The following is a 26,965-nucleotide window of genomic DNA, read 5'->3' as shown; positions in this document are numbered from 1 at the left end:
TCCTGCCTATCTAAGGTTTTTTAATCTATCCTCAACATCTATCGCTTCACAACCTTCTATATGATCGCCAGTATGGGTTCTGTCAAGGCCGCTCTACTGGTGATCTTCTGGCTTTTCTTACTGAGTCTTGGTCATCTTCTTTTAGAGATTTTGGTGGAACTTTTGCTGTTGCCTTGGATATATCAAAAGCTTTTGATAGAGTCTGGCACAAACCTTTGATTTCCAAACTACCCTCCTACGGCTTCTATCCTTCTCTCTGTAACTTCACCTCAGGTTTCTTTTCTGACCGTTCCATTGCTACTGTGGTAGACATCATCATTCATCATCATCAATGAACTTCTAAACCAAACTTCTTGTCCTGTTCACTCCTACGCTGATGATACCATCCTGCACTATTCCACATCTTTTCATAGACGTCCAACCCTTCAGGAAGTAAACATTTCACGCAAGGAAGCCAAAGAACGCCTGACTTCTGATCTTTCTAAAATTTCTGATTGGGGCAGAGCAAAATTGGTATTGCCTCAAAAACTCAATTGGTCCATCTATCAACTCAACACAACCTTCCACAAAACTATCCCCTCTTCTAGAATGACACTCAACTGTCCCCCTGTACTGAACATCCTCGGTCTGAACTTTAGTTATAATCTGAACTGGAAACTTCACATATCATCTCTAGCTAAAACAGCTTCTATGAAGTTAGGTGTTCTGAGATATCTCCGCCAGTTTTTCTCACCCCCCCAGCTGCTAACTCTGTACAAGGGCCTTATCCGTCCATGTATGGAGTATGCTTCACATGTCTGGGGGGGTTCCACTCTTCTAGACAAGGTGGAATCAAAAGCTTTTCGTCTCATCAACTCCTCTCCTCTAACTGACTGTCTTCAGCTTCTCTCTCATCGCCGCAATTTTGCATCTCTAGCTGTCTTCTACCCATATTTTCATGCTAACTGCTCTTCTGATCTTGCTAACTGCATGCCTTCCGCGGCCTCGCTGCACAAGACTTTCTTCTTTCTCTCATCCCTATTTTGGCCACCTCTCTAATGCAAGAGTTAGCCAGTATTCTCAATCATTCATCCCTTTCTCTGGTAAACTCTGGAACTCCCTGCCTGCTTCTGTATTTCCATCTTCCTATGACTTGAATTTCTTCAAGAGGGAGGTTTCAAGACACTCATCCTTCAATTTTTGACTACTGTTTTGGACCCTTTTCTGGGAGTGGCATCTCAGTGGGCTTTAGAGATTGACAGGTCTGATGCGTACAGAGGAGGAGCCTAGTGCCAGCACATCAGCCAAGGTACCCGAACCTGTCAAGAACACACAACAACCACGTGAAAAGTCCCTATGGAGTAGGTTCGACAGCAAAATTGAAAAGATGTCACTTGTCATGACTTAGCCAACCACATGCCCGTACATTGAACTGCGGCGGTACGTTGATGAGCCACACATAGGGAAAAACGACGATCCATTTGTATGGTGGAATGAACATGCCAGCCTCTTCCCTAAACTATAGAAACAGGCAAAGAAATTTATGTGCACACTTGCATCATCTGTTCCATCAGAGCGATTGTTCTCCAAGGCAGGTGAATTGATTTCACACAGACGTAGCAGTCTTAAGGAAAAGAACGTCAATATGATTCTTTTCCTTAATAAGAATTTGCAAATATTACACTGAGTTTCTTCCTTTAAAAGTGGCCTTATTTGTCTTTCAACATTTTTTTTCTTTTTACAATGCAATGAAGGATTTCCCGTCTGTGATATTGTTTGTGATACTGCTACTTTATTTTTTCACTTAAGTTCTAGATCTGTGATACGGAAATTGTATTTTAAGGAATTACTATTTTTGATACTGGCTGTGATATGGAAACAATTACATCATATTTAGTTTATTACCATTAAACCTGTGATACGAAAATAATTATATCATATTTAGTTTATCTCTAAACCTGTGATACGGATAATATAACCCTTTTTCATTACAGAACAATCATTACAAAATCATATTATATATGTAATTCTTTGTTTAATGGTGGATATGATATCTATGTACATAAACAATATTGAATTAAAATTTACATTAATGTACGTGTATTTCTTACCTATGGACCCGATTACTAGCCGGGATTCGATTACTGCCGGGACCCGAGTACCGGCAGGGATCCGCGAGCGGCCTGGGATCCGATTACCAGCCGGAATTCGATTACCGCCTGGACCCGAATACCAGCAAGGATCCGCGAGCGGCCTGGGATTCGATTACCAGCCGGGACCCAAGTAACGCCGGAAAACAAGTACCGCGTGGATCCTTCTCTCTCACAGTTTCCCTGCGCGCTGCAGATACTCGGATCCGGACCCGAATCCCACGGATCCAGCAAGCTCATTTACTCGGATCCACGAATCGTAAAAGGTCGGATCCTGCCTAGCACTACTGAGGGAGCGAGCTGTGAGAACGACCGTTAAGCTCGCTCTGGTGACGCCAGACACGGAATGGAGGCAAGGAGGGAAGGAAGGGGAAGTGGAGAACTGGGGGTGGGGTTGTAGATCTGTCCCGCTCCCCGCTTCCTCTCAGTATCATTAGTCTAACTTTCCCTCCAACTAAACACTAAGTTACAAAAATTAAAGGATTTGATTTAGAGGATTAGGCAAAAACTGTATACTGTATAGGAGAGAGCTACTCTAACTTTATTTTCATCTGAAAACAACTCTCAGAAAGGAAGGAAGTGGGGGAAATTAAGTGGGAAAGAACAACTTAGGTTTATATTAAGTTTAATAAGGTATAACACGGCAGGCCTCAACTCGTCTGCCACGCGCTCCTTGGTTCTCTCTCTCTCTCTCTCTCTCTCTCTCTCTCTCTCTCTCTCTCTCTCTCTCTCTCTCTCTCTCTCTCTGTATATAACAATATATTCACACACACACACACACACACACACACACACACACACACACACACACACTTACTTTCCGACGTTAGGACAAGTATGGTCAGGGGGTGTGCGGTGAATGTTGTAGGCATGAGGATTCTGAGGAAAATTATTAGAGTAAAAAGTGGATAATTATCTCATGATTTTCACAATAACGGTCTTACTATCACATCATCTGTACATACATTTCATGATATCATTGGGAGTTTGTTAACATCTTAAACTTTTAAGAGAAGTACGTATCAAGACACCTCAGAAGCAAAACTGGGCTCTCAGTCTGTTTTTCCACATGTTTCTTCTTGGGAATAGTAATGTAATCATTTTTTTTCTTTTCTTTTTATTTCATCATCAGTCTCCCTAATATATATATATATATATATATATATATATATATATATATATATATATATATATATATATATATATATATATATATATATATATATATATATACATATATTAGGGAGACTGATGATGAAATAAAAAGAAAAGAAAAAAATTATTACATTACTATTCCCATATATATATATATATATATATATATATATATATATATATATATATATATATATATATATATATATATATATATATATATATAAGGAGACGCGTTAGCCTGAGAGGCACGTGAAATGGCAAACCCCTTACATTTGCCTTGATAATGATTATTTGTTAGGTTCAGAAATGTGTGTTCTAATTAGACTAAGCGACACCGCCATAAAATTACAACACGTACTCACCCAGGAGTAACAGTCTGCCAGGGACACGAGCGCCATCAGTAGTAGTGTGGAGACCATCTCGGCGAGTCTGTTGATATATATTTACAGTACTATTATTCTGAAAGCTATATTAGTTTTTGTGATGGATTTTCAGGGTTTGAGCATGCCTATTTAATATTCTCACACTGTATAGTTTAAGATGTTTCCTAATATGCATTGTAGGAAGCATATCATAATATCAATCATAGAACCACGCTTCATGTGCCACAACATTGTGCATATAATCAAGGACTTGTTATGTGTTATTTGTTTGTAAAGTGTTATTTAAACCGCATGTCATCACCGCTGTCTTTCTTGCCGTGTCAGCACTTCCACGAATAGAACAATGGTTTATGAAATAATGATAGCATATGTGAAAATTTCATTTTTTTTTATCAATACCTTATCGGTTTGTGTTATGGTTTGTATATAAATTGTAAAGTTATATTAAAGGGTAATTAAGTTTAATTTGGTAAAAAAAAAAAAAGTATTATTTATTCAAATAAATAGCAGTGACGAGAAGATAACGGAATGTGTAAAACTTTTGCTTCTGTCGTGGCGATATATATATATATATATATATATATATATATATATATATATATATATATATATATATATATATATATATATATATATATATATATATATATATATATATATATATATATATATATATATATATATATATATATATATATATATATATATATATATATGCAAAAGATATCTAATACAGATACACTGATTATTTGCTGGATTTACGAAAAAAATAATATATTTTTATTTTTCGTAAATAAATCAAAGAAATATAGTTACAGGTAAAATTTTCTTGTTTTCTAATGTTGTACGCAGAGAAAGAACCATGAATTTTTATAGGAGACTAAAGAAAAAATGGGTATATCAGAAAAAATATTGGAAAAAAAGAGGAAAAAAACTTACTATACATGTCTCGCGGCGTGTGAAACCGTGGAATTTTATGACGGAGCACTCCATTTTATAAGGGAAAGAAATTCCTTATCAGAACTTTGCGTATATCAAAAGAAACAAAAAAAAAAAAAAAAAAAAAAAAAAAATGCAGAAAAATATAAAAGAATTTTTTTTCAGGTCTAGGTCTTACAACCGCTCTTAATGTAATGACATATTTCAATGATTAATTGAAACTAGGGAGCATAAATAAATTTTTTTTTTACATTTTCACAATTCATCTTGTAATACCATTTTTTTTTTTTTTTTTTGTCAAGTTTTTACAATACATCTTGATTTTACAGTCACTGATGAGTGTGATGGTGTCAACCAAAACTGGTTATCTTGTATAAAAATTGGGTTATGTCTTATAATTCGCGCGTTTTGTGCGCTCGAGCTCGAACTGTAGTGATGAGGGGATCGTTGCGAGAGTTGCGAGGCAGAAATATTCGCTCACATGCAGGTAAGTCGAAATATGTAGAATTCAGCAAAACGATGAGTCTGACGAAGAAATGTCATAAAATGAGAAAGATGTGCCGTCAAAAGTTACTTCCAGGGAAGTGTTTCCAAAACGGAAATAGCAATTTTTGTATGCGATGGAGACCAAAAGAGGCTCCTGGCCATATCATTGTTGTACCCTCCAGGGGCCAGGCGGAGCGGTGGGTTGTAGAGATGTGCGGTAAAAAATGTATATTTTCAAGAATGTAGAAGATACAACTGGGATAGGGGAGTACGGGGGACAAGGAGATGGAAGGAGTAGAAGTGGGAAGTGTGTGGGTGTGACAAGGACAAAAAGTAGTAGGGGACATGAAAAGAGAGTACTTATTTTCCATTATTTCCTCTCTTACTCCCTCTGATTCTTTACTCACTTCTCACCCTTCCTCCTGATATTTATTCTCTCTACCTTCTCTCGATACTCCCATCCTCCTCCTTCACTTTTCATCCGCTTCCTTGCCCCAAGTACTCTTTCTTCCTTCGTTACGATCCCCCTCCTACTACACATCACGTCCTTTTCTGCCCCTTTTTTTTTTTTCCTCTCCCTTTCTCTTTCGTTTTACCTCAAACCTCCCTTCTTGTCACCTTCCCTCCCCTTATATGTCCAAGATATAGGGACAAGAGAGTGATACACCATTCTCTCCCACCTCACTAATTCCATAGCATTCATTCTCCACACTTCCTCACCAACTCTCTCTCGAAATCCCCGCAGTCATGCTGATCCTCATTCTAATTTGCACTCACTCCCATCCTCCCGATTCACATTTACACTTCATCTTTCACCTATTTTCATAATTTAAGTCAAGTTTTTCTTCTCCTTCATGCTGACTCTCACTTGCGCTTCTTTTCACTCACCCCTTCCTGTCCACTCTATTAATCTCTTAACTCGATCTTACTTTCCTTTCAATTAATGCACGGTTACCCTCACCCTCACCCATTCAAACTCAGCATACTTCAACTCGCACGCTCATGAACCTCACAGATTCTCTCTGTAAAACATACCTATTTTAATTTATCATCCTCATCTATAAATTCGACTGGTAACCTTTTAAAGCTCCCTAATGGGAGTCTATTCCATTCATCTACCACCTTATCTGAGAACCAGTTTCTTTTTTTTTTTTTTATTGCTTATGCCACACATATGCACACATCCATTATACCACTTAATGATTGCTATCATATCTGTTCTTAATTTATACCTCTTTAAGGAATGTAAATTCCTAAGCTTTAATCTCCTTTCGTAAGGAATACTTCACATTCCTTATACACTTTTAGCTATACTCATCTGCACTGGTTCTAAGAGACCTATATCCTTCCAGTCAGCACCTTTTCACCAGCTCACGGACATCCATTTCTTTCAGGTCATCTGTCGGTGATGGTGATGGTGTAGACCTTCGAGCGCGGCCATATTTGCTATTATGATGGAGAGCTGGTTGCTACGCCACATCGTTAGTTGACTTAGCGCTTAATCCTAAAGATTTAATGTTCGTGTTTAATAATGTAAGTGCTGAGTTCTGCCATTTTGAGGACTTAAGATGATCATATAACGTGAAGACGGTGACTTAGTGTTTAAAAGTACTATTCGGGAACTGCACAGCATAATATATTCCATGAGTAGATAAGTCTGACCATTACCAAATATAATTTTAGTATTGCAATGACTTCTACTTTTAACGCCTATAAAGATTAATCATAATACACGGTTTCTGTATTTCTGGGTAATGTATTTTTTATTTGATGGAGGTCATTGGTCAGATGCATGGTCAGGCTCGTGCTGCTGAATTTTACAATGATGCCCTTGAGTCATTTGAAGTCTGCATATTTGTTGCAGAACTGTCATTTGTCTGATGATAGGCTACGTTTTTTGTTAGAATTCACCACTTTTCTTACTCCTCAAAAAAGATGTGTTCCTTCTTCATTTGATCTTAAACCTACCGATTCTCTTTTGGATTTTGCCACTAAAAATCTGTAAAAAAAGATGCGAAAATTCTCGCGTTCGCATAGCAAGTCACCTTTTGTCAGTGACTCGTCTCCGGCACCTCCACATCAGACGTCTTCACTCGAGCGTCCCTTTTCCTAGGTCTTGCCTTCAGCCTGGCGTCCACTTCTTTCATGCACTTATTGCAATATCCCAAGTATTCTCTGTCCTTTTCCATTGCCATTGCAACTTTCCAAGGCATGCGAATATATCAGTGTTTTTCTTATGACGTTTCTCTTTCCTTGGGAGTTAATACTGATGTTTCTTGCAATCTATTGAGTGTCCAGGTTCTTTTTCCAAAATTAAGGAATTAATTAAGCTTGTCTTACATCCTGCTGACAATACATGTAATCTTTTCGGTGTGCAAGGTTATTCATTAGATGTCCTTGGCACAGTTGTTTTATCCTTGTCTCTTGCAGGTCATGTTCCACTATTTGATGCACTTTTTTTTTTTTTGTAACTTCTCACTTTGCACTTAGCGATGGTGTCTTAGAGCTTGATTCGCTTTTGATTCATGGCACTGACATTTTTCCCCAACGTCATGCTATTTTCTTTCAGGATTACCGTATCTCTGCCATGGACATTCTGGCTCCACTGTGAGGCTTTAAATCTTTTCATACTTAACAACGTTCATCATTGCCTGATTTTACAGGGTCTGTCAGGGTTTTTACAGAGCTCTGCTGTAGACGTTTGTTCTGCCACAGTAATTGGAGATCAGTATATGGGCCCTATGAGCGCAGTTTCCCTTCCTGTTCTAGTGGCTACGGCAAATGAGCATGTAAAATCGTACGTCTTATCTTTGTCAGACTGTCCACGTTCGTCGGTTGACCCTTGAAGGTATTCTTTCTTGTGTCCGTGATGGTCATATAACTGACGCCTTGGTGACTAACCTAACCGGTGCCATGTTTTCTCTTCTCTTTTTCCTGATGTTTCTCATGACCCGCTTACCTTATTCATCAGCCATCGGTTCATGCGTTAGAAAGTGTCGTCTCCTGGACTTGCTTGTCAAACACAAAGCGGTTGTTGCTAAAGAACCGCTTTGTGTTACTGACCTTATCACGCCTCACATTCAGTTGAAACCTGATGCACGAGCTTTTTTTTTTTTTTTTCTTTTTCTTCTTCCTATCATTTGTCTTACCTTCAACTCGCTGTTGTTCAAGATCTAGTTGATGAAATGCTGAAAGCCGATACTATTCAAGAATCTCATTCTCCGTGGAATTCACCACTTTTCTTGGTGCCAAAGAAAGAGTATCCGTGATCGTCCCTGACCGTCTGTTTTAAGCTATCTTTTACAGTTCATCTTGAAGGGCAACACTGTTTTCGCTACAGTTGACCTCAAATCAGGTTTTTAGCAGATTCCTTTAGCCTCCAGTAGCCTTGAGATTACTGCCTTGTCCACACCATAAGATCATTATGAGTACCTCTGTGTTCCAATGGGTTTAAACTACTCCCCTTTAACTTGCCAGAGTCTTTTTCAAGGTTTTATTGACAATGGCTTGTTTCTATACCGTGATGATTTAATCATAGTGTCTCGTGACATTGAGTCTCACTTTGATAAATTGACCTTGTTTTACAAAGGTTCTAAGAAGCAGGTCTTAAACCTAACTTGCCTAAATGTAAATTCCTCTGGTCACATTGAGTTTTTAGGTCATTTAGTCGACAAGGATGGCTTACACTCTATTGACGTGATGGTTCGGGCTGTTGAAAACTTTTCTACCCTGAAATCTGTAGACCATGTGCGCTCTTTCCTTGGTCTTGCAAGCTATTACCGTGTGTTCCTTGGTCACATTCTTTGTGTAGCCTCTCAAAAAAGGATGTTTCTGTCCGATGACACAATGTCCAGCAGACTACTTTTGACAAACTAAAATATGCAATCGCTCATGCTCCATTCCTTCCCTTTCCAGAGTATACTCCCTTTTACGCTTTGCACAGACACAACAAGTGTTAGGGACGCTGGCGCTATCCTGATGCAACAGGCTCAGAGTTCTCGTCCTCACTTGCTCTGAATGCTGCTGAGTCTCGATACTCAGTCACTCATCTTGAGGTTTTGGCCCTTGTGTGGACATCATCTATGGCTATCCTTTGACTATCTATAAAGATCGTGCTCTCCTGCTTCACCTCTTCAAGGTTAAGAATTTGACAGGTCGTCTCACAAGCTGGTTTTTCAAAGTTAACGAATTTGACCACACGATCAAGTATTTTTTCGGCTAAACGAATGTGGCCGCAGACGCTCTTTCATGAAATGTTGTTGTTATTGTTCCTGAGATTACTAATTTCTCATTCAAGGAACTTCTTGATATATACCGTGAAGACTTCTTATGGTCAGCTGTAGTATGTGACTTAGAGTCAGGAAATGATTCTGTCTTACCAAGTTGCCTGTTGCTTTGTCTCAGTTTTCCCTTGCTGATGGTATTTTATGTTGTACTGTGTCATTTCATGAGCAAACAGTGTTACCATGTGTTTAGCTCCTTCAATGCTTCAGCTCAATCATAACGCTCCTTACCCGAGTCACCCAGGACATGACAAATCTCTGACTATGGCTCGTAAGCGCTATTACTGGCCTACGATGAGCCTTGACATCCCTAACAATGTAGCTTAGTGTCTTTCTTGTGCCTAACCTAAAGACAACATTCACATAGCTCCTATGCTGGAATATCCTACACTTTCTGGTCCTTTCGACATTGTTGCAGTGAACCTCCTACAGTTTCCTCACAGTCACCAAGGATCTTCTTATGTTCTATGGTCTGACCATTTTTTAATTGAGCGTTTAAGCGTTGTCCTTTCTAGGGATTCCTCGGCCTGCGGCACTGCCTTAGTTATACCAAGACACACCTCATGTCATGTACTTTCTACCTCAAAATTAAATTTGTTGTAGTATATATACACTGTGATGCTCTAAAAAAGGCAGGTTAGTTACACACACACACACATATATATATATATATATATATATATATATATATATATATATATATATATATATATATATATATATATATATATATATATATATATATATATACATATATATATATTTTTTTAATGATACTTGCATTGTTTTTTTTTTTTTTTTTTTTTTTTTTTCAAACACCACAATACTTGTCAACGTTTCCTCCAAGTGTTGTCACGTCTCCATGGGTGACCGAGTGTGGTCTTACGGTTAAAGTGACCGTGTTAATACATGGCTCACCCCGCCAACCAGAATGGAAGCTACCTCTCCCGCTCTCTCTCTCTTGTCACGTCCACAGCCGAGAAAACAGCTTATTTACTCAGTAAATAAGTATTTTCTGGAAGAAAAGGCTAATAGGGGGTCATTACTTGATCCCTCAAGAGTTGTTGCCCGAACAGCGAAAGCCACCAACGTGCCTTGACTCTTACCTTGATGGTGTGGAAAATAGTCATAACTAAAGAATAAAAATATAATATCATCATTTAAGGGAAATATCATAACAGTTAAACAATGGAGAGAGAGAGAGAGAGAGAGAGAGAGAGAGAGAGAGAGAGAGAGAGAGAGAGAGAGAGAGAGAGAGGAGGGGCAGCTTTGACTGAATGACACATTTTTTCTCAAATTCTAATGATTCATAGGCAAGTATAGATCTCTGAAAGAAATAAATTTGCATGAAATGTAGATTGTAAATGCAAAGAAAGGGAGAGAGAGAGAGAGAGAGAGAGAGAGAGAGAGAGAGAGAGAGAGAGAGAGAGAGAGAGAGAGAGAGAGAGAGAGAGAGAGAGAGAGGCGGTGTGCAGGGAGTGAGGTTATTGGAGATACATAGGCTGCAATCTGAGAATTGCCCATTACAAGATATGGCAGCCCCGCAGTTCGGGGAATCCCCGGAAAGAACAATGCCTAAACGGTCAATTCAAAATGGCCAGACTATAATATGTGTTGATCATTTAAGTCATATTGTCATTTTTGCACCTTTATCTAATTAATCTGTTCCAGGTGTTGCCCATCCTTTGATGTCCCACCTCCTTTGTTCATTTGCTACACCGTCAGTTTTGCTTTCTGATAATGGGACAGAGTTTAGAAATTGGGTGTTTCAAGGCATTTGTGAACAGTACAATACAAATTTCACAATGCTTCATCACATCAAGCTTGTAGAATGAACTAATAAAAAAAAAAAAATTCCAGAGATCCTTCGGTATATTGCAGGTGAACTTCTTGAGTCACGTGAGGACTGGATTTCCTGTTTAGTGAGCCAGTAAAATTATCAATAGGTTAAGACTCCTCAGTATATCGTGTTTGGTGAAGAGAAACGTCTCCCTTATGACCTACCCGTAGCTCCTTGAGTGCCTGTGTATTTCAGCGACGACTATACATAATCTCATATCCGCACTTTTCAGAATATTCATGCGTCGATGTAATACAGACTCCAAGCTTCACGCGTAGAGATGATTAGTCTGTAGCGAAGTATAGCCACGCCCGTGTTGGTGACGCTGTCTTTAAAGTCTCACCTCTTTGGTATTTGAAAACCAGAACTTAAATTTTCAGGCACTTTTCTCATTACTGAGAACCTTAATGGAGATAAATATGAAAATTTTAATCCAGAAGTTGTCCATGTGGACAGACTGAATAAGGCTTGGGCTCCCATCCTTTCCTTTTATGATCCTTCAGTGCCTCAGTTTCCACCTTTCTCATATAATTTTGTTTCTTATACTCATTGATGTAATCTCCGTCTTAGGGTTACATAATGTTAAAGGAATTATGTCTTATCTATCACATATTTTTGTTTTTTTACTGTCCTAGGTTTTTTTTTTTCACCTTGGGAGGAATTTTTCCTACATCCTCTCAGGCCAGGGCGGATTTTGCTTTATCTTTGCTGTCTTGCACTATTCTTTTTTTTTTTTTTTTCGTCCAAAAGGAATTTTACTTTTTTTTTGTGTGTGTGTGTATGTGTGTGTGTGTGTGTGTGTGTGTGTGTGTGTGTGTGTGTGTGTGTGTGTGTGTGTGTGTGTGTGTGTGTGTGTGTGTGTGTGTGTGTGTGTGTATTTTGTATATTTATGCTATCTTTTTACTGTTTGCTGCTTCATCTTTTGAGGGAATATACTTTTTAGTCACCTGCGTGTCACCCCATGTTTGCATTATTCATGTTTCCATTAGGTGCGATGACGCAGCTGCGTGTGGTCCTGTCCTTTGTTATGGTAAATATAAGTTAATTTCTCTTTTATTATTATTACGATCATTATTATTATTGTAAATAATAATAATTATTAATTATTTATTTATTCATTCATTATATGCTTCTCGGCTGTCTCTTGTTTGGCAGGCTTTCTAGAGTGTCAGCGAGTCTCTTGTTATTCTGGTCAGTATGAATGGTGTCAGTCAGCTTGGCGTTCAGTCACAAAAGTGAGTTTCTCTCCTGTCTGCTGCCTGCTTCCTTTTGTACTCTTGGACATTAAACATGATGGATCTGAGTGTCGTTTATGTGGTCCTACCAGCACAAGAAAAAAAAATAAAAAATCTTTGCCACATACGCTGGCGACTTCAGAACTGACTTATTAAAATACAAAATTGAAACATCGGTATCAGAATTCCTTCCCACATGTTATGATAAATTATACTGTACAACAAATTTAAGGGAGAAAACACATGGTCCATTCTGTGTTTTTATCACTTCAAGGGTGCTAATTCTGAATTGCTAATAGGTGCAACACCCTACTCGTATCCCGTCTTGAAGATATGCCAAACATTCTTGACCTTTTCCTAACCTCTAATCCTGCTTTTGCTGTTACCCTCTTTTCTCCACTGGGCTCCTCCAATTACAATCTCATATTTTTATCTTGTCCTATCGCTCTAATTCTTCCTCAGGATCCCCTAATTACACTGTACAACAAATTTAAGGGAGAAAACACATGGCCCATTCTGTGTTTTTTTTTTTTTTTTTTTTTTATCATTTCAAGGGTGCTAATTCTAAATTGCTAATTGGTGCAACACCCTACTCGTATCCCGTCTTGAAGATGCGCCAAACAGGATCCTCCTCCTTCCTCAGGATCCCCTAAGAGGAGGTCCCTCTGACGTTTTGCCTCTGCTAGTTGGGTGACCTGATGAGGTATTTTCTTGATTTTTCTTGGAATGACTACTGCTTTCGTGTCAGAGACCCGAGCGCATAACAGAGATGATAGTGTCTGGCATGGAGGCGTACATTCCTCACTCTTTTCTCGACCTAAACCTTCCAAATCTTGGTTTAACACAGCCTGTTCTCGTGTTATACATGAAAGAGAGGTGGTCCACAAAAGGTATTTGAGCCTTCCATCACCGGAATCTCATCCACTTTATATTTCTGCCCGGAACCATGCGAAATCTGTTCTCCAAATAGCCAAAAACTCCTTCATTAATAGAAAGCGTCAAAATCTTTCAAGATCTAACTCTCGTGACTTCTGGCATCCAACCAAAAATATCTCCAATAACTTTGCTTCTTCTTCTTCTTTCCTTCCTTTATTTCAATCAGATGGCACCACTGCTATCACATCTATCTCTAAAGCTGAACTCTTCGCTCAAACCTTTGCTAAAAACGACGATTCAGGGCTTGTTCTTCCGTCTCCTCCACCCTCTGACTACTGGTTTCCATGTCCTCGCTGGCCTAAACCCTCGGAAGGCTTATGGACCTGATGGGGTCCCTCCTATTATTACCCGAAAGCCTCCGTGCTTGCACCTTGCCTAATCAAACTCTTTCAACTCTGTCTATCAACAAGTACCTTTCCTTCTTGCTCGAAATTTGCTTACATTCAACCTGTTCCTAAAAAGGGTGACCATTCTAATCCCTCAAACTACCGTCCTGCTGCTTTAATTTCCTGCCTATCTAAAGTTTTTAATTTATCCTCAACAGGAAGATTCTCAAACATCTATCACTTCACAAACTTCTATCTGACCGCCAATATGGATTCCATCAAGGTTGCTCTACTGTTGATCTTTTGGCTTTCCTTACTGAGTCTTGGTCATCCTCTTTTAGAGATTTTGGTGAAAATTTTGATGTTGCCTTAGACATATCAAAAGCTTTTTATAGAGTCTGGCACAAAGCTTTGGTTTCCAAACTATCCTCCTACGACTTCTCTCCATTTCTTTGTAACATCATCTCAATTTCTGACCGTTCTATTGCTGCTGTGGTAGACGGTCACTGTTCTTCTCCTAAATCTATTGACAGTGGTGTTTCTCAGGGTTCTGTCCTGTCATCCACTCTCTTCTTATTATTCATCAATGATCTAAACCAAACTTCTTGTGCTACTCATTCCTACGCTGACGATACCACCCTGCACTTTTCCACATCTTTTCATTGACGTCCAACCCTTCAGGAAGTAAACAGTTCACACAGGGAAGCCACAGAACGCCTGAATTCTGATCTCTCTAAAATTTCTGATTGGAGCAGAGCAAACTTGGTATTTTTCAAAGCCTCAAAAACTCAATTCCTTAGTCCATCAACTCGACACAACCTTCCAGACAACTATTCCCTCTTCTTCAATGAGACTCAACTGTCCCTGTCTTCTACACTGAATATCCTTGGTCTATCCTTTTCTTATAATCTAAACTGGAAACTTCACATCTTATCTCTAGCTAAAACAGATTAGTTAGGCGTTCTGAGACGTCTCCACCAGTTTTTCTCCCCCCCCCCTTCCCCCAGCTGCTAACTGTACAAGGGCTTTATCCGTCTATGTATGGAGTATGCTTCCACCTCATACCGCTCTTTTAGACATTGTGGAATCAAAAGCTTTTCGTCTCATCAACTCCTCTCCTCTACCTGACTGTCTTCAGCCTCTTTCTCATCGCCGCAATGTTGCATCTCTTGCTATCTTCTACTGCTATTTTCATGCTAACTGCTCTTCTGATCTTGCTGACTACATGCCTTCCCTCCTTTCACGGCCTCACTGCACAAAACTTTCTTCTTTCTCTCACTCCTATTCTGTCCACCTCTCTAATGTAAGAGTTTACCAGTATTCTCATTCATTCATTCCTTTCTCTGGTAAACTCTGGAACTCCCTGCCTGCTTCTGTATTTCCACTTTCCACTATGACTTGAATTCCTTCAAGAGGAAGGTTTCAAGACAATTATCCTTCAATTTTTTATTACTGCTTCGGACCCTGTTCGGAACCCCGCATCTCAGTGGGCTTTTTTATTTATTTATTTATTTATTTATTTGTTTATTTATTTATTTATTTATTTTTTTTTTTTTGTCCTTGACCGGTGTCCCTCTTACAAAAGTACGTATATATTTATATATGACAACCGTGTACCTCAGCCACGTCTCGGTTATTATGTAGTCGCATCGTGCACTTTTTCTTTTAACCAGAAATGCTGAAATATAATAAGAAAAAGTAAGATTATATTATAATTGTCTTCTCACAAGAAATTGATTCACTATATAATGGTAAGTTTTGCCTAATTAACACTGAATTATAAATTCAGTATGAATTTGTGTTCTCATTAGTATTTTTGCTGTTTATTTGATACACTTGTTTCGTCATGCATCAGATTCCAGCAAAAATCATCTAACATGGCTCGGTTCCATTTACTTATATACCTACTCTCTATCCTCGATATGTCCTAATGAAACCTCTCTCCTCGTTCATCGCTTATAGTTCCTTCATACTCTGGGAAAGAAAGGAAAGATGCGAGTACAGAAAACGTAGCTTGAGTGACATGTTACAACTTGCATGTTGACAGATTTTGTTAAGTTCGTTAAATAAAACATCATAATGAGTCTTTCCTTTTCCGAGGCTACATCTACACACAACCATAAACGCAATCCAAGCTGTTGACTCAGTTTCATCCGTCGCTGCTTGAAATTCATGTCATGCATGAGTTCACGAATTGACTCTGTCACAAATATGGCTTCCTTAACTTTTTGCATCACTTATTTTTTTTTTTTTTTTCAATTTCTTCCTGAGGTATAGAGATGCTAGTCTGTCATGCTTTAGTGCTTTCACGAACTGTTTAATCAAACACAGTTTTATATGTAGTGGTGGCAAAATTATATTCTTCTTTTTCACAAGTGGTTCATTAACAACACTGTCACACCCTTGTCTCACTGTATCGCTTGGTGATCATTCCGATCGAGTGTAATGTTCTGATCTTGCCCTTGCTGTCCCACTTACATACGAAACACATGTACTTTGTATAGCCAGTCAGCAATCCATTAAGAATAGCTACAACTTTCAAAACTGCACCAACAAGTCAACAACAACGTTGCTTGTACTCGTATTTGATGCGATCTAGAATGAAAGATCTTCATGTGTCTATCCTGAGCGTGCATTGACCAGAAACTAAAAAATACAAGAAGAACTGAAATACAACATCCTTCTATGATATATTGTACCTTGAGTCTGTTTAGAAAATTATCCTTATTGAAACAAGCATGCAAAGCATGGTAAGTCACACAAAACTGGTGTGATTTTCAAGATTTTCACAAATACCCTTAAAAATATTATTCTTAAGTCCGTTTTTTTTTTTCTCACTGTTGTGCAGTGTTATTCCTCAATATGACAACTACGGCAACTTGAGTTACTTCCTTGTCAGCCATAATCATAGATCACACCTATCTGTACAATATGTTGAATGGTATCATATATGAGAAGATAACTGATCATTTCCCGGTATTTGCAATTTATGAACAGGCAAATAAATCGATAATTGCTAGAGAGGTAGAAAAAAGTGATGTACAGAGATTTTGGTTCTAGGAACATTAATAGTTTTAGGAGCTCCTTGAAGAATAAATTAGGGAGCTGGTATTTGTTTCTAATAATGCTAATGTAATATACAATATTTTTTTTTCAATAATTTTTCATGTTCTGTTTCAGAGGCGGCTGGTCCATAAGGGCTGGTGAGGTGCAGACCTCCCTGTCTCAGATTTGCCAGGTAGATGAGTGATTCATTTATATAATCCATTTTATATAGATAAATCATATCATATTTTCATATTCCATTCAGTATTTTTTTTCCATCATTTTCTTACACAAAATACTAATAGATTTAACAAATTAATTACAGAGTAAAGCACTTCCAGGATTGGTGCAGCGCCAACCTGCCCGGGAGCAATCAGCCGGGCTGTAGCAGGGCTGGAGTCAGTTCAGCCCTGAGTGGCAGGTATTATTCGCCTTCTGTGTTTGTTAAACAAATAGTACATTACGTCCGTGATTCGTGAACACCAGTCACTTTTAGCACCCTACGTGACAGCTGAAGCTTAGTTTCAGTGTCCTGGTTAATTCAGTGCTACATATTCTACTTAATAACTTGATAGATGTTCCTTATAGCTTTGGCAACGCATAAACTTTAAATCATGAGCCTATGAGGTACAAAACGTAACGTTTCTGGTCCAAATAAAACTGCCTATAGCATGGCCTCATTAGTATTGTAATTTGAGATTATTATGCAGACCCCCATTTTTTTTTTTTTTACCACGAGCCGCTACTGTTCTGTTTAACAAACATTTTTCTTTAAAACATAAATTCATTAACAAAAAACCACGAGTCCAAGGCATACATGACACCAGAATTAAAGAACATGATCAAAGAAGAAAAACTTACAAGAAAATACACTTAAAAGACTCATCACGTCGTGGACTTAGAAAAAAGTTAGTCGTGCAATACGAACTGCTAAAACTAATTTCAGTAAAGTAGAGTTGAAAAATGTTTAGGCAACAGGAAGAAATTCTGGAATATAATAAACTCAGTCCTAAATTGAAAAACAATGTTTATTAATGACAAACCCAAATGCACAACAATTTAACACATTCTTCATTAAGATTGAAGCAAAATTACCAGAAAGCATTAAAAAGTATAACATGAATATTGACTCCTGCAAAAACACTCCAGAATTAATCTTTCCATGGACTCGAACCACAGAAGAAAAGTTAGTTAAAGCAATAAGCCAGGTGAAAGACCTCTCCAAGAAGTGATGGTGTACCGATGTGCATCTTAAGGGAAGTGGTCCCAGAAATAGTACATATAATATTACACCTCTGCAATACGTCATTTTCCTTTTTTTTCCCCTTTCGAAACAACATGAAATTGCCTAAGTAATTCCAGTCTTTAAATCTGGTGGCAGAAAATTGTTTAGTAGCCACCGTCCAATACCCCTTTTGTCGGCTATGAGCAAAATTCTTGAAATAATATATAATAGATTAAATTTTCTAATTACAACAACATTATAACCGGAGACCAGTATAGATTCAGGAGAAGGTTGTCAACGAAACTAACTTCATTTAAAGGGAGTGTTCTTAACTCCTTTGAAAATAAGCTCAAATCCATTGGTACATTCCTTGACCTTTCAAAAGCTTTTAACACAGTCAATGACAGAATTCTTACAAAAAAAAAAAAAATACTACGGAATTAAGGAAACAGTAAACAAATAGTATGAATCATATCTAATGAAACGTGAACAGTATGTAATAATCAACTAATATGAATCTCTGATTCGCAAAGCATACCTTACGGAGTCCCTCAAGGATCAATACTATGCTCTGATCATTTTATCCTGAGCGTTTCGGTGTTGTCGTTTCTGGGGATTTCCCGGCCTCCAGCTCTGCCAAACTTTTACTAACACACACCTCATGTCAAGTCAGGGTTGGGATTAAAAAAAAAAAAAAGAGCCCAAGTTTTTCTTTTTTTTTAATTATTTAATATATCAAAATTTTGTTCTATATCACATTCATAAATAGGGTATATATATATATATATATATATATATATATATATATATATATATATATATATATATATATATATATATATATATATATATATATATATATGGTAAAAGTAATCAAGCCTGACCCATTCATTCCCTGTACAGTACAAGTTAACACATGCTTTCTCCAACCGGACCAACCTGTATCATGACCTCAACAATTGTCGGATCTTCATTAATAGAAATTGTCAAAATATTTCAAGATCTAACTCTCTCGTGGCTTCTGGCACTTAGCCAAAAACATCTCCAATAACTTTGCTTCCTCATCTTTTCCTCCTTTATTTCAACCTGATGGCACAATTGCCGTCTCATCAATTTCTAAAGCTGAAGTCTTTGCTCAAAACTTTGCCAAAAACTTTACCTTGGATGATTCAGAGCTTGTTCCTCCCTTTCCTCCACCCTCTGACAACTTCATGCTACCCATTAAAATCCTTCGCAGTCATGTTTTAAATGCTTTCACTGGTCTAAACCCTCGTAAGGCTTATGGACCAGATGGGGTCCCTAAACTGTGCCTCCGTGTTTGCAACTTAGCTAGTCATACCCTTTGAACTCTGTCTATCAACATCTACCTTTCATTCTTGCTGGAAGTTTACTTACATTCAGCCTGTTCCTAAAAAGAGTGACCATTCTAATCCTTCAAACTACCGTCCTATTGTTTTAATTTACTGCCTCTACAAAGTTTGAATCTACCCTCAACAGTAAGATTCTCAAACATCTATCACTTCACAATCTTCTATCTGATCGCCAGTATGGGTTCCGTCAAGGCCGCTCTACTGCTGATCTTTTGACTTTCCTTACTGAGTGTTGGTCATACTCTTTTAGGGATTTTGGATAAACTTTTGCTGTTGCCTTAGGCATATCAAAAGCTGTTGATAGAGCCTGGCACAAAGCTTTGATCTCCAAACTACCCTCCTACGGTTTCTATCCTACTTTCTGTAACTTCATCTCAAGTTTCCTATCTCACCGTTCTATTGCTGCTGTGCTAGACGGTTAACAGTGGTATTCCTCAGGGTTCACCTACTCTCTTCCTATTATTCATCAGTAATCTTCTAAACCAAACTTCTTGTCCTTTCCACTCCTACAGTGATGATGCCAATTTGCACTTTCCAATGTCTTTTCATAGCTGCCCAGTCCTTCAGGAAGTAAACAGTTCTCGCCCGGGAGCCACAGAACACCTGACTTCTGATCTCTCCAAAAATTATGATTTGGGCAGAGCAAACTTAGTATTGTTCAATGCCTCAAAATTCAATTCCTCTATCTATCAACTTAACATAACTTTCCAGGCACCTATCCCCTCTTCTTCAGTGGCACTGAACTGTCTCCCTTTTCTACACTGAACATCCTCGGTCTGTCTTTTACTTATAATCTAAATTAGAAACCACATCTCATCCCTAGCTAAAACAGCTTCTATGAAGTTACGCATTCTGAGTAGTCTCCACCAGTTTTTGTCACCCCCCCCCCCACTGCTAACTCTGTACAGGGCCCCTATCCATCCATGTATGGAGAATGCTTCACATGTACGAGGGGTTCTACTCATACCGCTCTTTTAGACAGGATGGAATCAAAAGCCCTTTGTCTATCGACTTCTCTCCTCAAACTGACTCTCTTCTGTTTCTCATTGCCTCTATGGTGCATTTCTTACTATCTTCTATCGCTATTTTCATGCCAGCTGCTCTTCTGATCTTGCTAACTGCATGCCTCCCCCTCCTCCCGCACCCTCGCTGCACAAGACTTTCTCTTTCTCTCAACCCTATTCTGTCCAGCTTTCTAATATAAGAGTTTGCCATTATTCTCAGTCATTCATCCCTTTCTCTGGTAAATTCTGAAATTCCCGGCCTGCTTTTGTATTTCCACCTTCCTTTGAATTAAACTCTTTCAAGACGGAGGCTTCAAGACACTTATCCTGTAACTTCTGACTACCACTTTCAATTCTGTTTGGGGATTGGCACCTCTGTGGGCTTATATATATATATATATATATATATATATATATATATATATATATATATATATATATATATAGAGAGAGAGAGAGAGAGAGAGAGAGAGAGAGAGAGAGAGAGAGAGAGAGAGAGAGAGAGAGAGAGAGAGAGAGAGAGAGAGAGAGAGAGAGAGAGAGAGAGAGAGAGAGAGAGAGAGAGAGAGATGTGGTGTGTGGGGACATTGACACTTGCTCTAATCCAGTAATTTGTCCAGTATAAAGTTTAGCAGCGCCCCAGGCTGCAAAATCCCCGAAAAGATTGATTTTTTTTTTTTTATGTAGGAAGGATACTGGCCAAGGGCAACAAAAATCTAATAAAAAAAATGCCCACTGAAATGCCAGTCCCATAAAAGGGTCAAAGCAGTGGTCAAAATTTGGTTGATAAGTGTCTTGAAACCTCCCTCTTGAAGGAATTCAAGTCATAGGATGGTGGAAATACAGAAGCAGGCAGGGAGTTCCAGAGTTTACCAGAGAAAGGAATGAATGATTGAGAATACTGGTTAACTCTTGCGTTAGAGAGGTGGACAGAATAGGGGTGAGAGAAAGAAAAAAGTCTTGTGCAGCGAGGCCGCGGAAGGAGGGGGGGCATGCAGTTAGCAAGATCAGAAGAGCAGTTAGCATGAAAATAGCGGTAGAAGACAGCTAGATATGCAACATTGTGGCGGTGAGAGAGAGGCTGAAGACAGTCAGTTAGAGGAGAGGAGTTGATGAGACGAAAAGCTTTTGATTCCACCCTGTCTAGAAGAGCAGTATGAGTGGAACCCCCCCAGACATGTGAAGCATACTCCATACATGGACGGATAAGACCCTTTTACAGAGTTAGCAGCTGGTGAGGTGAGAAAAACTGGCGGAGACGTCTCAGAACACCTAACTTCATAGAAGCTGTTTTAGCTAGAGATGAGATGTGAAGTTTCCAGTTCAGATTATAAGTAAAGGACAGACCGAGGATGTTCAGTGTAGAAGAGGGGGACAGTTGAGTGTCATTGAAGAAGAGGGGATAGTTGTCTGGAAAGTTGTGTCGAGTTGATAGATGGAGGAATTGAGTTTTTGAGGCATTGAACAATACCAAGTTTGCTCTGCCCCAATCAGAAATTTTAGAAAGATCAGAAGTCAGGCGTTCTGTGGCTTCCCTGCGTGATATGTTTACCTCCTGAAGGGTTGGATGTCTATGAAAAGACGTGGAAAAGTGCAGGGTGGTATCATCAGCGTAGGAGTGGATAGGACAAGAAGTTTGGTTAAGAAGATCATTAATGAATAATAAGAAGAGTGGGTGACAGGACAGAACCCTGAGGAACACCACTGTTAATAGGATTAGGAGAAGAACAGTGACCGTCTACCACAGTAGCAATAGAACGGTCAGAAATGAAACTTGAGATGAAGTTACAGAGAGAAGGAGAGAAGCCATAGAAGGGTAGTTTGGAAATCAAAGCTTTGTGCCAGACTCTATCAAATGCTTTTGATATGTCCAAGGCAACAGCAAAAGTCAACAAAATCTCTTAAAGAGGATGACCAAGACCCAGTAAGGAAAGCCAGAAGATCACCAGTAGAGCGGCCTTGACGGAACCCATACTGGCGATCAAATAGAAGGTTGTGAAGTGATAGATGTTTAAGAATCTTCCTGTTGAGGATAGATTCAGAAACTTTAGATAGGCAGGAAATTAAAGCAATAGGACGGTAGTTTGAGGGATTAGAACGGTCACCCATTTTAGGAACAGGTTGAATGTAGGCAAATTTCCAGCAAGAAGGAAAGGTAGATGTTGACAGACAGAGCTGAAAGAGGCAAGGTGCAAGCACGGAGGCACAGTTTCGGAGAACAATAGGAGGGACCCCCATCATGTCCATAAGCCTTCCGAGGGTTTAGGCCAGCGAGGGCATGGAAAACATCATTGCGAATAATTCTAATAGATGGCATGAAGTAGTCAGAGGGTGGAGGAGAGGGAGGAACAAGCCCAGAATCGTCCAAGGTAGAGTTTTTAGCAAAGATTTGAGCGAAGAGTTCAGCTTTAGAATTAGATGTGATAGCAGTGGTGCCATCTGGTTGAAATAGAGGAGGGAAAGAAGAAGAAGCAAAGTTATTGGAGATATTTTTGACTAGATGCCAGAAGTCACGAGGGGAGTTAGATCTTGAAAGGTTTTGACATTTTCTGTTAATGAAGGAGTTTTTGGCTAATTGGCATGATTCCAGGCAGAAATATAAAGTGAATGAGATTCTGGTGATGGAAGGCTTAAGTACCTTTTTATGGGCCACCTCTCTATCATGTATAGCACGAGAACAAGCTGTGTTAAACCAAGGTTTAGAAGGTTTAGGATGAGAAAAAGAGTGAGGAATGTACGCCTCCATGCCAGACACTATCACCTCTGTTATGCGCACAGCACACAAAGATGGGTCTCTGACACGGAAGCAGTAGTCATTCCAAGGAAAATCAGCAAAATACCTCCTAAGGTCCCCCCAACTAGCAGAGGCAAAACGCCTGAGGCACCTTCGCTTAGGGGGATCCTGAGGAGAGATTGGAGCAATAGGACAAGATAAAGATATGAGATTGTGATCGGAGGAGCCCAACGGAGAAGAAAGGGTGACAGCATAAGCAGAACGATTAGAGGTCAGGAAAAGGTCAAGAATTTTGGGCGTATCTCCAAGACGGTCAGGAATACGAGTAGGGTGTTGCACCAATTGCTCTAGGTCATGGAGGATAGCAAAGTTGTAGGCTAGTTCACCAGGAATGTCAGTGAAGGGAGAGGAAAGCCAAAGCTGGTGGTGAATATTGAAGTCTCCAAGAATGGAGATCTCTGCAAAAGGGAAGAGGGTCAGAATGTGCTCCACTTTGGAAGTTAAGTAGTCAAAGAATTTCTTATAGTCAGAGGAGTTAGGTGAGAGGTATACAGCACAGATAAATTTAGTATGAGAGTGACTCTGTAGTCGTAGCCAGATGGTGGAAAACTCAGAAGATTCAAGAGCGCGGGCACGAGAGCAGGTTAAGTCATTGCGCACATAAACGCAACATCCAAATTTGGATCGAAAATGAGGATAGAGAAAGTAGGAGGGAACAGAAAAGGGGCTACTGTCAGTTGCCTCAGACACCTGAGTTTCAGTGAGGAAAAGAAGATGAGGTTTAGAAAAGGAGAGATGGTGTTCTACAGAGTGAAAATTAGATCTTAGACCGCGAATGTTGCAGAAGTTAATGAAGAAAAAGTTGAGGGGGGTGTCAAGACACTTAGGGTCGTCGACAGAAAGGCAGTCCTACCTGGAGACATTTATGGTCCCCTCCCCAGTTGGGAACTCCGAGGCTGGTGTAGGAATCGCCATGATGATTTATTATTTTTTTTGAGTGAAGGGTGTGTGTGTTATTAGGTGCTTGTAGTTTTGTGTGGAGGAAGAGAGTTGTCTTTAGAGGGCAGGCTGTGACTGCCCCCTTGTGTTGTGAGACACAAAGGGAAACGTTCAGTGAGGTCACAGCATAGGTTTTTCTGGCATTGAACACTAAATTTGCTGTATCCCACTCAGAAAATTTGAAAAGATCAGAAGTTGGAAGTCTGTGGCTTACCTATGTTAACTGTTTAGCTCCTGAAGTGTGAAGTGCTCGGGCGGTCAAAGGGACAGAATCCTGAGGATCACGATTAGAAGTACAGTGACTGTCTACCACAGCAACAATAGAACGATCAGAAAGGATACTTAAAATAAAGTTACAAAGAAAAGACTACAAGCCGTTGGAGGATTGTTTAGAAATTAAACTTTTGTGCCAGACTGTATCAAACGCTTTTTATAAGTCCAAACCATAAAGATTTTCGACTCAATAAGGAAGGCCCAGAAGTTCACTAGTAGAACGGCCTCAACGAAACCCATCCTGGCGATCAAATATCACATTGTGAAGTGATATATGTCTAAGAATCTTCCTGTTGTGAATAAGAAAAAAAAAAAAAAAGGAAAAGGAAGTTCACTAGTAGAACGGCCTCAACGAAACCCATCCTGGCGATCAAATATCACATTGCGAAGTGATATATGTCTAAGAATCTTCCTGTTGTGAATAAGAAAAAAAAAAAAAAATGGAAAAGGAAATTAAAGCAATAGGGTTGTAGTTTGAAGGGTTAGAGTAGTCATCCGTTAGGAACAGGCTGAATGCAGGCAAACTTCCAGCAAAAAGGAAAGAAAGATGTTGACAGTCAACGAGTTGAACTAGTCTGAACAGACAAGGTTCGAGCACAGAGGCACAGTTACAGAGAAAAACACGAAGACCCCATCAGGTCCATAAAGCTTCAAGGCGTTAAAGCCAGGGCGGCCTTGGAAAACATCATTACGGAACAATCTTAATAGGAGTCATGAAATAATCAGAGGGTGGAGGAGGATGAAGAACAAGTCCTAAGTCACACATATTACAATTTTTATCAAAGGTCTGAAGCACTGACTTTCAACCAATGTGCCGGTGTGCCGCGAGTCAACTGCAGGTTTGCTGTGTGAATTCTTAAAGGAAGATTGCCCTGCTTTCAAACAATGTGCACCATGACATAGATGAGTATGACACTGTCATGTGTCACAGCTTAATGACAATTAATTTAATTTAGTGTGAATTTATACAACACCGAGGTAAAAATTTTACATTCATGTTGTCATGAATGGAACAAGCTTTTATTTTTAGTCATGTTTTTACTTAAATTAGATCATTATCTTCAGTTTTATATTTTCATATATATTTCTAATAGCTCGTAACTTTATTAAAAACAGCATGTTTCATTTCCTAATGATATTTGCATGCATGAAAAGGAAATCTATTTTTACACATGTTTGTGCATAGAAAATAAATAAATACATAAATAAAATAAAATCACTCTTTCTTCAGGAAGACTCATAGACAGCTATCATTTCATAATCCTATATTTGATCGCTAGCATGGGTTCCATCACGGCCGTTCTTCATAATATTTTTCCTTGTCGAGGACATCATATTTCATTATAATTTTGGGATAATAAATATGCAGAAGAACGTAATATTTTGAAAACCATGATAGTCCATACAAATGATAAATAATCAACAATAATTAACATCCTTAACATATGTTTGCCATGTTTATTAGCATTTATTAGCTTTGTATGAAACGTCTATTAGCATTCTTCCATTCTTAAATACTGAAGGTGTGTCTTGCCCATTTTAGCGCCTGTCTTGGTGTGCCGTAAAAGGAAAAGGTTAACAACTGCTGCTCTAAGTGAAGAGTTCATCTTTAGAGATATAAGAGACTGTAGTGATGCCATCAGGTTGAAAGAGAGGAGGGAAAGATGAAGAAATATTACTGGAGATATTTCTGAATGTGTGCCACAAGTCACAAGAAAGATTTTAGGAGATTTTAGGTAGTATAAGGACAGTTGTGGCATGATTTTGGGTAGAAATGTAAGACACGAATTTCAGGAAATGCAAAATTCAATTACAATTTGTGAGCAGGCTCTCCTCTATCTTTAGCACGAGGACAGGCTGAATTAAACCGAAGTTTTGGAAGCTTTAAGGCGAGAGAGTGAGGAATGTACACCTCCATGCCAGACACATATCCGCACAGTACAGAGATTGATTTTTGCACAGAAGCTGTAGTCATTTCAGAGGAAATCGGAATAATACCTTCTTGGGTCCAACTAATTAGCAGAGGCAAAACGTCAACGGCAAATTAGACTAATTCATGTATAGGAATGATAGGTAGAAATAGCTAGGTATGCTTCATATTGGGACTGCCATGTGTATTTAAGATTAAAGACTTCTTGCACCTTCTTTATTTTCTTATGTTTTCATGTCAATATGTAACCGGCGGCCGCTAGCGTCCCAACAAGCGCTGATTAGTGACTCCATGGTGTGTCAGTAACGTGTAACGTGTGTAAGAACCTGAGTTACTGCCATAAATACTGTTCAGTACGAGCGTTTCTCTGAACTGAAGAAATAAACAGCCTTATTATACTGAGAGAGCAATGTCGGTGTGTGGACTCACCTGAAGTTGATGCGACAGTGACAGCAGACTTACAGCAGACTTGCCTCTGTGCAGCAAACGTTCACACATCAATGCCAAACGCTTGCACTTGTGTGGCTGTATATGTACACTAAATTATGTCTGCATAATATTCATGCTTTTTTTTTTTTTTTTTTTTAGTGGCCTGAAGTGATACCAGAATAAAATTGCTGAGAAAAAAAAAAAATGTTGACCAATTTCTATTGCATTTTCTCTTTCTCAT

The 26,965-nt window shown here is 38.9% G+C and overlaps 1 protein-coding gene across 2 annotated transcripts in view; it reads right to left on the bottom strand.

Annotated features, from left to right (window-relative positions):
- Nucleotides 1-26,815, bottom strand: part of LOC135115182 (balbiani ring protein 3-like) — a 59,154-nt gene extending 32,339 nt beyond the window's left edge. Inside the window, exons 1-3 of one of the 2 annotated variants that reach the window (XM_064031684.1) lie at nt 26,725-26,815; nt 3,650-3,716; nt 2,947-3,008 (exon numbers count right to left, since the gene is read on the bottom strand). In XM_064031684.1, the coding sequence (XP_063887754.1) occupies nt 2,947-3,008; nt 3,650-3,706 (119 nt within the window). In that variant the 5' untranslated portion in view covers nt 3,707-3,716; nt 26,725-26,815. The remainder of the gene's footprint in view (nt 1-2,946; nt 3,009-3,649; nt 3,717-26,724) is intronic. The other variant, XM_064031685.1, reaches the window with a different exon arrangement.
- Between the last annotated feature and the right edge of the window lie 150 nt (nt 26,816-26,965).

This window comes from Scylla paramamosain, chromosome 29, assembly GCF_035594125.1.
Source record: "Scylla paramamosain isolate STU-SP2022 chromosome 29, ASM3559412v1, whole genome shotgun sequence".
NCBI lineage: Eukaryota > Metazoa > Arthropoda > Malacostraca > Decapoda > Portunidae > Scylla > Scylla paramamosain.
Note: the sequence above shows the minus strand (reverse complement) of the source record. Positions and strands in the feature narration are given on the sequence as shown.